This window comes from Opisthocomus hoazin, unplaced genomic scaffold (assembly GCF_030867145.1).
Source record: "Opisthocomus hoazin isolate bOpiHoa1 unplaced genomic scaffold, bOpiHoa1.hap1 HAP1_SCAFFOLD_53, whole genome shotgun sequence".
NCBI lineage: Eukaryota > Metazoa > Chordata > Aves > Opisthocomiformes > Opisthocomidae > Opisthocomus > Opisthocomus hoazin.
Window position 1 is genome coordinate 811563 of NW_027449013.1, and position 11756 is coordinate 823318.

General features: G+C 67.7%; 1 protein-coding gene across 1 annotated transcript; it reads right to left on the reverse strand.

Moving 5' to 3' along the window:
- Positions 1-335: 335 nt before the first annotated feature.
- LOC142360191 (MAP kinase-interacting serine/threonine-protein kinase 2-like) lies at positions 336-10514 on the reverse strand. The gene is given in 15 exon segments (XM_075412430.1): positions 336-402; positions 2802-2835; positions 2838-2986; positions 3256-3299; positions 3405-3569; positions 3663-3863; positions 5384-5479; positions 5631-5686; positions 6015-6119; positions 6209-6282; positions 6809-6888; positions 7861-7958; positions 8107-8254; positions 8348-8386; positions 10467-10514. Coding segments are annotated over 15 exon segments (1404 nt in total).
- Between the last annotated feature and the right edge of the window lie 1242 nt (positions 10515-11756).

The following is an 11756-nucleotide window of genomic DNA, read 5'->3' on the forward strand; positions in this document are numbered from 1 at the left end:
CGGAGCTGCCAGGAGCTCGCCAGCCCCGCGGCACAGGTCCCCTCCAGACCCCGAGTGCCACGCCAGGAGCGCCGGGTCCAAAACCGACCCCCCCGAGCCGCAACACAAAGCCAAGCCTGGGCCGAGCGACCAGCGAAGAGCTCGGATGCTCACCGGCACGTCCACCGCCTCGCCGCAAAGACCCGGCCGAGGATGCCCACGCGTGGGCAACGCGCCCACGGGGACGAGCTCCGGCCCAGCGCGCGGCCCCCCGGCCACGCACCCGCCGCAGGCAGAGCGTGTACCGCATTTCTCTGTGGAAGAGCTCGGCCTTACGCACGGGAAGAGAGGGAAATTCAGTCTGCCAACACCAGCACGGGGGCCAAAAAAACATGGGAGAGACTTCCCCCTGCCATCCCCTTCCTGAGACTTTTTTCTTTTTTAAAAAAGGCTGCGGCGTGCAGCATTAACAACAGCTTCCACAACACCAGCTCAAGGCATCGCGTACTGTACAGCGTTCGGTATTTCTTACTATAAGACAATAAGGAATTATCGACAACTGATAAGACAAAATAAGCTATAAAAAGTAACAATGTACAATCAAGATGGATTTCTTTTTTTTCCTTTAAAGGAGGCTTCTCTGGGGTGTTGCGGTGCCTGTGCTGGGGGTCTCCCCTCGCCGCTGCCCTGCTCCTCCCCACCCTGTGTGGTGGGACCGGGGGCACCCAGGGGAGAAGGCAGAGGCAGTTTTGGGGGGAGCACCCTCCCAACCCACCGACGCCGCTCGGCAGAAGGGCCGGGAAGGGCCAGAAAAGACGGTCCCTGCCCCAAGCTCCATCAACACCCGAGATCACCATGTCCCAAGCTCACTCACACACACCTCCCTGAAACAAAAAACAACAGATATTGCATAGTTTTGCTGTCAGCAGTCTTCAAACAAAAAGGAGAACTTTGTTTTGCTTTCAGAGACAGTGACTGTCCTCGGCTGAAGACCTGGGGGGAGTCTCTTCCCCGGCTCACAGCAAGCTCCCAAAGCCTTCCCCTGTGCACGCGATGGGCCGAGGCTGCTTTTTCAGAGTATACAGCTCAAAGCATTCAGCTGGAAGGGAGAGGAGATCGCTAACGAAGGGGCACCCTCCCTCCCGGTGAGGCGCGGGGACGGCGGCGGGCGCAGCTCGGTGGCACGACGCGCGGCAGGCAGCGGGGCTTTGCCCCTCCGGCGTGGTGCCAGGGGGGGTTCGGACGAGCTGGAGGCCAGCCCGGCCCCCAGCACGGGCGCTGCTGGCTCACCCGGACAGATCCGGCCCCGCTCCGCAGAAACCAGCCAAGGGCCTCGTCCCAGTTCAGCACCCCCAGGCCCTCCCCCGCGAGCATTCCCTCCCTTCCCCAAAGCAAGCTCCGAGGAAAGCGTGACTCCATGCATGAACACACATGAACACGGATGCACACACATGAACACGCATGCCCAGCTCTCCCCAGCCACCCGTCCCACCCTGCACTGCCGCCGCGACCCCAAACCCTCCGGCCCCGCATCCCGAGCCCTTCCCAAGCTGCTCCCCAGTGCCGTGGCCCTCGGGTGCTGCCGCCAGCCCGGCCGCTCGCCCACCGGCACATCCTGGGGCACTCGGCACCCTCGGCACCCCCAGACCCTCCGGCCACGGCAGCCTCGGGGACAGCTCGAAGCCACGCCAGGTCACACTGCCCTGCAACGAGTCCCAGTGCTCTTTAAAGGGGGGTCCTTCCCTTCCCACAGAGCACCCCGCTATTCCCGCAGGGGTAATATTTTCTGGCTGCTCCAGCCGCCCTGGAGACCTCATCCTGCCCTGCACCTCCACCAGCCACTGGTGAGCCCCCCCCTCCACAAACAGGGGTGCAACGCCCGACCCAGCACAAGAGCACGGCCCCAGGCGCCTGAGCATCCCCCCGGCTCTGACCTTACCCCCGGGGAGCCGCCGGCCGGAGCGCGGGGGGAAAGGAAGACATTTCTCCATGCCCTGCAGAAAAGCACAGCTAGCAGTTTAAAAACATTAAAAAAAAAAAAAAAAAAAAAAAAAGAAAAAAAAGGGGTGCACAGCTTACTCTGAAAGCAGGCTGCCGAGGAGAGAGGGCGGCTCAGTGGGACGGGGAGCTGCTCCCTCGCTGGCACCGTCTCTTCCCGGCCCGAGCTGCTCCCTGCCCGCCGCAGCCCCTCGAAGCGCAGCTGCGGATGCCCCCGAGCACGGGACGGCGGGGGTCCCTGCGCCCGGGAGATGCCTCCCAGACCCCCGGGAGGGGGGGTTTGTGGGATCGACCCCAACATCGGAGAAAGACCCGCAGCTCCGAAGGGAGGGACGAGGTTAAAACGCAACTCCCGTTGTCGAAAACGCGACCGAGGGCCTTTTGTTCACAGCATGAAATGAGCTGAACTCGGCAAAGCGGCCACGGATACAAAGAGTCCTTTGGTGTCAGGGAGGGAGGAAAAAATCTCAGAGGAGAAACCAAGAGTCGGGGAAACAAAAGTCCGTGTGTCAGTCAGATGTCCTGGGTGAAGCAACCTTAATGATTTAATACCTTAAAAAACAGATCTTCAAGAAACCCTCCCAACCCCAGACCTACAAGATCAGCAAAACCCTGGAAACCAGCCACAGGGACGAGTCCTGATCTTGTCACTAGCCAGAAATGGTGGGGGCTGGGGGGGGAGGGAAGAAAGAAGGAGGATGGGGGGGACGTGGGGTACAGCAGGTCCGAGGGGTGCAGCTCACGCTTGGTCAGCCACCAGGACCACGGGGGCTACCAGGTGCTGCCCAGCAGCCACCGCCTTGACCAGGTTGCACTTCTGCCACTGCTTGGCCACCAGCTTGGACTCAGGAGGGGGTAGAGCTGCATGGCCCATGAGGTAGCACTGATGGTGACGGGCCGTGCTTCCTCCTCCGCCTCCTCTTCCTCATCCTTGTCACACCATGTCAGCTGGCGGCTGACGGCGACGGCCTCTGCGGCGAAGGAGGTGAGCTCTTTGGCACTGCTCTTCCTGCGGGGAGAAAGCGGCTCAGGGTGGGATGCGGGGGGCTGGAGGGAGGTTGGGGGGCAAATATCGGGGTGTCCCCTCACGCGCATGCCACGCCAGATGGGTCAGGCACCAAAAACACGGCTCCAGCCCGAATCACGTGCTGCAACAGCTGCCCAGATGGCGAGAGCCGCAGCCAAGCAGAGCTGAGAGCAGCTCACTGGGGAGAGGAGCCAGGATTTGGGGGGCTGGAATGTGTCCCCCACCCCCACCCCAGGGCCACCCACGCTCACCTCTGCAAGATGATGGGGGTCAGCAGGGTGTTATCCAGGGCACACTGCAACGAAACGCAGCCAGGTCAGAGCCAAGCACCCCGCAATGGGGTGTCCCCCCACCCCGGCATTGGGGAGTGGAGGGGGGGAGGGGGGGCAGCAGCACTCACCCCCTGCACCCAGGGGTGCTCCAGGACCTGGGCCGCACTGAGCCGCTTCTTGGCATCTGTCACCAGCAGCCTGGAAATGAGATCTTTGGCCCCAGAGGAGATGTGCGCCCAGTCCTTGTCAGGAAACTCGTACTTCCCTTCCTGGATGCTCTCCAAGAGCATCACCTGGGTGGGGGGGTAAATAAAAAAGCGGCTGAGCTGGGAGGGGTGCTGCCAAACCAGCGGCGGGTTTCGGCACTGCCGGGGTCTGCCACGCACCTCGCAGGTGTAGCACGCCTGGCCGTCGTCCCAGTCGCAGCTGGAGCTGCAGCGGCCCACGAAGGGGGGGTACCCGCTCAGCATGAAGTACAGGACGACGCCCAGGCTCCACAGGTCGCAGCGCTTGTCGTAGGTGGGCGCATTCTTGTTTCTGTAAAAATTTTCCACCACCTCCGGGGCCATGTACTCGGGGGTGCCGCACTGCGGGGAGAGGCAGGGGTGAGCCCCAAAGGACAGGGGAGCGATGGGGCAGAGCTGAGAAACAGGGACGGGGGGGTGTCTGCCAGAACTAAGGGGCTACCCCCTCCAAAATGAGGGTGCAGACATGGCCGCTTCCCGGGTTTGGTCCTGGCAGGGCAGATCATCCCGGCCAGGTTTCCCATCGCCACGCGGGGGATGTCACAGCCCTGCCACCCCGAAAAAAATAAAACCCTAAAGGGGTGCAACACCCCCCCAGACTGCCCCCCAGCACTGCCGCCACCGGGCCGGCTCAGCGGGGCAGCGTCCGTCCCATCGCCCGGGACATGGCGGGCGGGCGGCGGGGACGGAGCCGGCTCTGCCTGTTCCCCTGCCTGACGCGGGCAGGGCCGCCGCAGCGGGCGCCGGATCCGGTGCCGGAGGAGTTAACGCTGGCGCGAGGCGAGAGCCAGCGGTCCCGTTCCCCCATGGTTCCCCCACGGCTCCCGGGGCTCTGGGGCTTTCCAGCACACGTGACCCGACCCGCAGCCCGCACCACCTCGTGACCAGGGGAGAGCAGAGCTGCAGCCAGCAGATAATCACCCCGTAACATAACGAGAGGCCTCCAAACGAGACGCCTCGCCGGCCTCGGCAGCTGATGCCACCGCAAGAAGAAGAAAAACACCCACGCAAGCCCAACCCGCAGCACCCTGCATGGGCTTCCACCCGGCAGGGACCACAGCACCCACTCCCCTCTGCCCCCGCTGCTGAGAACGGGAAACTCGGGACACCTCAGAAATTCAGGTCCTCCCCCTGGGGGAGGGGAAACGCGGAGGAACGGGGGGGGGGGGGTGTTTTGGCCCCCCCTCTGCTGTTGGGCACCCCGCGTGGGCCAGGGTCTGCCCCCCCCCAGCACGTGAGCACCCTGGAAACACCGTGAGCACCCCGAAAACAGCGGGGCACAGGGCAACACCTGCGCGGGGGGGGGCCCTGCTGCTGGTGATAAGGGGAGCAGGGCTTTCTGCAGGGGGAGGCAGGCTTGGTATGTGCCCCCCCCCAAATGTGAGACAGCTCCTTGCAACGCAGGGGCACCCCAGAAGCTTTCGGGGTGCCCACCCTGCAGGGGCTGCACCGCACGCAAGCAGCCCCAGCCCCCTCTCACCCACAACCGGAGTGGGGGGGATCACGGTGGCCCCCCCAGCCCCTCGCCTGACCCACTTCTCCCCGAAAGCGCAGGCTCTGCACAGCCGCCTCCGCCGGGGCCGGCTGTTGCTAAGGCTCACGGCAGCCCGGGCTCTGCGCCAGCCCCCCCTGCGCTGCCCGGCCCCCCCGCGTTACAGAACCGCATCTCGCCCACCGCCGCCGAGGGGGGTCCCGCAGCGACGGGAGCGATGAGCAGCGGGGGGCTGCACGCAGCCCCAAAGCCTGGGGGAGCCCCACCAGGGACATTCCCCCCTCCATGGACATTCCACAACACCCACCCCTCCCCCAGGACCCCCCCCATCGACATTATACCCCCCCTGCCCCATGGTCTGCACGCTTACCGGCGAGAGCAGCTCCGGGGTGGAAATGGGGGAGCAATTGCCCTTCAGTTTGATGCCACTTGCCAGGCCGAAGTCACAGATCTTCACCGGGGAGACCTGGGGAGGGGGGGAGCAGCGGTCAGTGACCCCCCCCAGCAGCCCCCGGGTACCCTCAGCCCCGCGTTCGCGCCCCAGCTGCCGCAGCAGCATCCCCCGCGGGGAACCAGGGCCCCCCCAGCCCCGGCACCACCCCCTGCTCCCCGCTCACCTGGTCCAGGCGCTCGCACAGAATATTTCCCGGTTTTAGATCCCTGTGAGCAATTCCTGGGAGGGGGGAGAAGAGGCGATGAGTGGAAAAGCCTGCCCACCCCCCCCCAAGATTTCCACAGCAGAAGGTCTGGGGGTGGCGCAGGGACCCCTCCCTCCCCACCCCAAATCACCGCCCGCGTCATGGCGAAGGGCACAAATTGCTGCTGGCCCAGAGTCCCGGCCAAACCGGAGGAGCAGACTCCGCACCACGACAACACGACGCAGCCGGGCCTGACCCTGCGCGCCCGCGGCCTGCACCGGCCCCTGCTCCCTGGGCAGGAGGGGGGGGCAGCACCCCCCGGCTGGGGGGGGCACGGCTGCACCCCGGGGTGGCTCGGCTCACCTTTGCTGTGCAAAAAGTGCAGGGCGCTGGCGATGTCCCGCACCACCGTGCTGGCCTCCAGCTCGTTCAAGCGGCTTCTCTGTTGGATGTGGGTCAGGATGGAGCCTGCGGCCGGGCGAGAGCGGAGTGGGGGCTCGTGGGTGTTGGGAGCGCTCCCGCCGCCCCCGCTCCCCCCGCCCCGGCACCGCACTCACCTCCCCTCATCTTCTCAAGCACCAGGTAAAACCTCTCCTCCTCCTCGAAGAACTCGATCAGCTGCAGGATGTTCCTGCAGGGACAGCAGTGTCAGCCTGGCATCCCCCTAAAAAGATCGCGGGGTCCCCCCCTCCCCGCAGCCCCCCACCCCACACGGCTCCCCGGGGCAGGGCCAACGGAGGAGAAAATCGGGTTTCCAGCGACTGAAACCACGCGGCTGGGGCCCCCAGCCACATTCCAGTGGGGAGAGGGGCTTCCAGCGCCGGGCCCCGCTCCCTAATTGCTCGCAGACCCTCCTGGCTCGCTCGCCCCACTCCAGAAACAGCCCCGCTCAGCCGCTCTCCGCGGCGGGACGGCGAACGCCGCGGCGGCAGCTCGGCTCGCCCCTCGGCACTGCTCCAACTCGGCCGCCGCGGCCCCGTCGTCATGGCAAGCGGCTCCACGTCGCCTCGGGATGCTCCCGGCGAGGCCACGCGGAGGGAGAGCCGCGCAGGAGGGCGGCCTGCCTGCCGCCCATGGGTGTCTCGAGCGCCAGCCCGGTCTCAGCCCGCGCCCTGTGCCCACGGTGGGGGATGGGGACGGCGGCTGCCCTGCGGTACCTGTGTCCCTGGCACAGATTCAGCATCGCCACCTCCCGTAAGACCCCGCCGCAGACGTCGAACTGGTGCTTCTTGATGATCTGCAAGGCAAAGCAGGCGAGACTCAGGGAGAGGCACCGCTGCTGGGGAGGGACCGGGGCCAGCAACCACCGCGCCCCAACCCACCCGGCGCTGGGGACCCCCGGGGCCGGGCAGAGGCAGGCGGGGGATGCCCGAAGGGGTTAAAGAAGCAGAACAGGCTGTTCCCGGCAGCAGGGCCAAGCCGCTCCCTCCCGGGGCCTGCAGCCAAGGCGAGCTCTGCGGCCGAGCCCTGGCGCAGCCGCCCCGGCAGCGGAGCACGGCCCTTCGCCCCGCTGGGCGCTGGCACAGTGGGTGCCTGGTGGACGTGCCATGGGGTGAGCAGGGGGTCTCCACCCACGGGGGAGAGCTGGGTGGTCCCACTGACCCCCAGCCCTTTGGGGCACACTGAACACCCAACCACCATGCAGCCCTCCCCCTGCCTCAGTTTCCCTCCTTGGGCACCCAAAAGGGGAAGCCAAGTGCCCCTTGCGTTTGGACACAGGGCCTGTCCCAGCCCCCCCACGCCGTGACTGGGAGCCTGTGGGGTGCAGGGATGCGGCACCACCATCCCCAACCCCAAAAGCAGCTGGCTCACCCCCTGACCCCTCCATTGTTCGCGGGGGCACGAAGACCTCCCTGGGGCTGGCCACCCTGCCGCACCACATGCCCCTGCTTGCCCCAAGTCCCTAGACGCGGCGCAAGCGTTAATTTAATCTCGCGTCTGCCCTAATTTACAGGGATAGGAGCGTGGCTAAGGGGGTTGACCAAGGTCCTGCAGCTGGGCGGTGGCAGAGGACAGCGTGCCACCTGCGTGGCCTGGCCCTGTCCCGCTCCTGCCCCTCTCCATCCCCTCTACCCCGTGAAACCGTCGTCCTGTGCCAGCTCCGCACAGCCAGGAGAGCCAGGAGCCCAGGATGTGGAGGGCAGAAGGGGAAACTGAGACAGGGGGTGGGCAGGAGCCGGCTCTGCAGCCCCAAGCCGCAGAGCTTTACCTTCACTGCGTACTCCTTGTTGGTGACGAGGTTAACGCAGGACTGGACTCTGCCTTGGGCCCCTTCTCCCAGCACCTCGTCGTGCAGCCAGTAAACATCTGGCAGGAGAGAGGGCGGCTGAGCTGCTGGCCCCACTGCGGCACGGGACACCACGGCTGTCCCCGAGCCTGGGGACACCAGGAGGGCCCCAGCCCTGCCGCAGCCCGGGGGGGGGGACCCCTGGGGTCCCTGGCCAGCCCCGCTCACCTTCGAACCTGCCGGAGAAGCTGTCGGTGGCTCTGCAGTGCTGCTTCTTGTTCCTTTTCTTGGTGCTGGGGATGTCGATGGGCTGACTCAAAGGCACATCTGCGCCGGAGCAAAGCCACTGGCCTGAGTCACCCCCAGCCACCCTGCGCTCCCCCCAGCATCGCCACCCCTGGGGCAGCCCCTCAACGCCTTCGAGGGAATGCAGAGGGCCGACATCCCGAGGTCCAGGGCACTCGAAGACGGGCTCCAGGTCAAACGCCAGCTCGAAGGGGTTTTGTTCCTGCAAGGGCCAAGAACACGAGTGAGACGGCAGCTGCTGGACCAGCCGCCGCCGCCCACCCGGTCCAGGCACGCCGCTGGCCTTGGCACACGCTCTGCTCGTGCAGGGCACCGGCTCATGGCCCTGCTGCCAGAGGGATGCAGCAGAGCCGGAGGAAGAGGAGGAGGAGGAGGAGGAGGAGGAAGGGTTTGACCACGTCTCCTGCCGGGGATGTTGCCGCGGGGTCATGCCTCTGTGCCAGCAGCCCCAGGCCGGCACGCGGGCGATGATGAGAGGGACTGGGGCTGCGCGTACCAACCCAGCCCCGAACATCCACCCTGACCTGAACTACAGCGAGGGGGGGAGGACGAAGAGCCACAGGGCAGGACGGGCTCTGGAGCCACCGCACCGCGTCCTCCCGCCTCCCCGCAAGGTCACAGGGGGCCGGAGCCCACTCAGCGCCGCTCCGGTGAGCGCTGTGCCCGTGGCTGCGTGATGCCTGTGACCTGGCAGGATCGGGCCCCGCTCCCAACCCTCCCTGCACCCCGCATGGGTGATGGGTGTGGGAACCACTGCCTCCCCCACCCCAAACCCAGCGCCTCCGCCCCCAGCACCCCAAAGGGGACATGGGGAACTTCAGCCCCCCCCGAGCCACCCCACCGCGGGACGGGGCAGTGCTGGGGGCACCCGGCCGCGAGGCGAAAGGGCCCCGTCCTCCGCGGGGTTACGAAATCTGTTTGGGTGGAGGCAGCAGCTCCCGGCGGCGTTCCCCAACCCGCCCCGGTGCCCCGGTGCCCGGGCCGGCTGCCAGCCCCAGCGCGGCGCGGGAGCAGCCAGCCCCGGCCACCGCCACCAGAAACAGCCCGAGAGCGCCTGTTTGCTGCCGGGGCGGCTCTCGAGGGGCCGGGGGGTCCCCATCGCGGTGCAGGGATGCCACGAGCATCTCCCCCCAACCAAGCACCACTCCTGATGCCTGAAAACGCTCCTGCGCAGCGTTTGGCCAGATTCCCCCCTCACCCCCCTAAAAAAAGTCAGTATCAGGGTTTGCGGAGTGCGGTGTCACCCTCCAGCCCCCCCCAAGGCCCCCATGTCATGGCGGGGATGAGCGGCTCGGGCCCAAGTCCCTGCACCACGGGCAGGATGAGGCCTCCCGGGGGGGGGCACCAGGGGTGTACACGGGGGACAGGGGGCCCTGCCCGCTGCCGCAGCACCGGCGCACAAAAGGTTTGGGGGATGGGACACACAGGGCAGACGCTGCGCGGCGGCTCCGGCAGCGCATCCGAGGTGTCCCCCGTGTCCCCCCCGTCCTGGTCCCCAACCACCCGGGGTGGGGGAACGGAGGGGGGGATGGAGGGGGGGATGGAGGGGGGGCCCAAACCCCAGCCAGAAGTCCTCAGAGCAGGATTAGGTGTCAGCTAAAATAAGCCGGGCAGGTTTCGGGTGAGGTCCCAGCATCCCTCGCAGCCCCGGGAGCCAAACTAAACAAAGCTCCCACGAAGGTGCCCGGCTGACGAGAGCGTTTGGGGGACCCAGACCCCCCCCTCGCACCCCCCTCGCCTGACAGTGACCGGGAGGCACGGGGGTCCTGGTACCCTGGCTGCAGACCCCCTGCCAGGATCTGGCCCTCGCACAACAGGTCCCGGGCTGGGCCCGGCAGCCCCCCACCCCCTGCTCACAGACATGCGGTGAATGAGTGCAGCTGGGGGGGGGGGGGGGAACATGCAGCCCACCTGCTGACCCACCCCACGGGGGACACCCGTGGGAGCTGCAGCGGGGTGAGCAAAGCCTTGCTGTGGGGGGGGGGGGTGTGTGGAGTGTCTGACCCCCCCTCGGGGAGCACCCCGACCCCCGGGCCGGCGGGACATGGGGGTCCTGCGGCCCGGGTTGGGTGGCATCACCCTGGGCGCTCCCCTCTCTCCTCGGGGGGGGGGGGGGAAGGGGGAGGTCGCTGATGTGTGTCCGTGCCCCCCCCCCCACCCCGGGCAGGGGATCCAGCCGCCGCGGACCCGCACCCCAACCCCGCACCCTCCCATCCCCCCCCGGAGCACCCCAAACCCCTACCCCCTCCGGAGCATCACGGGGGCGGGGAGCACCCCCTTACCTTGAAGGAGCGGTGGAAACCGGGGATCTCAGATTCCTTCTGCACCATCTTGCTGCGGGCAGGGGGAAGGGAGAAACAAGGGAGGGGCGCGGGGTAGGAAAAAGCCCAACCAACCAACCAACAAAAACAGGAAAATAAACCGGGAGGGGGGGGAGGGATGCGGAGGGGCGGGCAGAGCCATCGGGGGGGGGCCGAGGGTAGGCCGAGACCTGTGGAGAGAGGAGACCGGGGGGGGCGGGTGTCAGGGGGCTGTGGCCCGCACGGGGCCCGCACGGAGCCCCCCTGGTCCCAAAACCCCCCCGGCGCTCACCGGCCCCGCAGAGCCGCCGCTGCCGGGGGTACCGCAGCCCGCTCCGCTCCGCATCGCTCCGCACCGCCGGGAGGGGACGTGCCCCCGCCCCCCCCCCGCAGCTTTATGGCGGCGGCTCCGCCCCCATGCCCCGCCCCCGCCGTGTGACACCGCCCCCCCGCGGGGACACACCCCCACCCCACCCCCCACGCTGCGCCCAGGGGCGGGGACCCCCACAGCCCCCCCCTGGCTGCACCAGGCGGGGTGCGGGGAGCCCCACGGACACCCCCTGGGTTCCCCCCCCCCACAGCCCACACATGTCACGAGCGGGGCGGTGCTCAGCCGCGAGGCCTGCGCGCGGCAGGGGGTCACAGCACAGCCCCCCCCACCCCGGCCCCACCCCGGCTGGGTGGCACCGTGGGAGCCTGTCACGGCGCGGGTGTCCCCCCCTCCCCTCCCCCCACCCCACGTATCGCTTGACGCCGACCCGGGCTCAGAACGCACACGCCGAGCGGCGGCGCCTCGGCCAATGGCTGCGCATGACGTCACCGCCTGCACCGCCTATTGGCTGCTCGCCCCCTCCCGAGCCGCCATCGCCCCGCCCCCCCATGCCCCGCCCCTCCCGGGCACCGCGTCACGCTCCGCCCCCCTCCCCGCAGTTCGGGTGTGCCCCCCCCCCCCAAAGTGCCAGTGGGGCCAGAGCGGGGGGGTCGGGACCCCCCAAGCCCCCCCAAATCCCGCGCCCCTCGCAGCCGGGGCAATCAGCGCCCTGCTCTACATTAGCGCTGCTAACGAGGGCGCCCCAATTAGCTACACTCCTGCTAATGCACCCCAGGATGCCATTGGCCTTCTTGGCAGCCAGGGCACGCTGCTGGCTCATGGTCAGCCTGTCGTCCACCAGGACACCCAGGTCCCTCTCCGCAGAGCTGCTCTCCAGCAGGGCCGCCCCAGCCTGTACTGGTGCCTGGGGTTGTTCCTCCCCAGGGGCAGGACCCTGCATT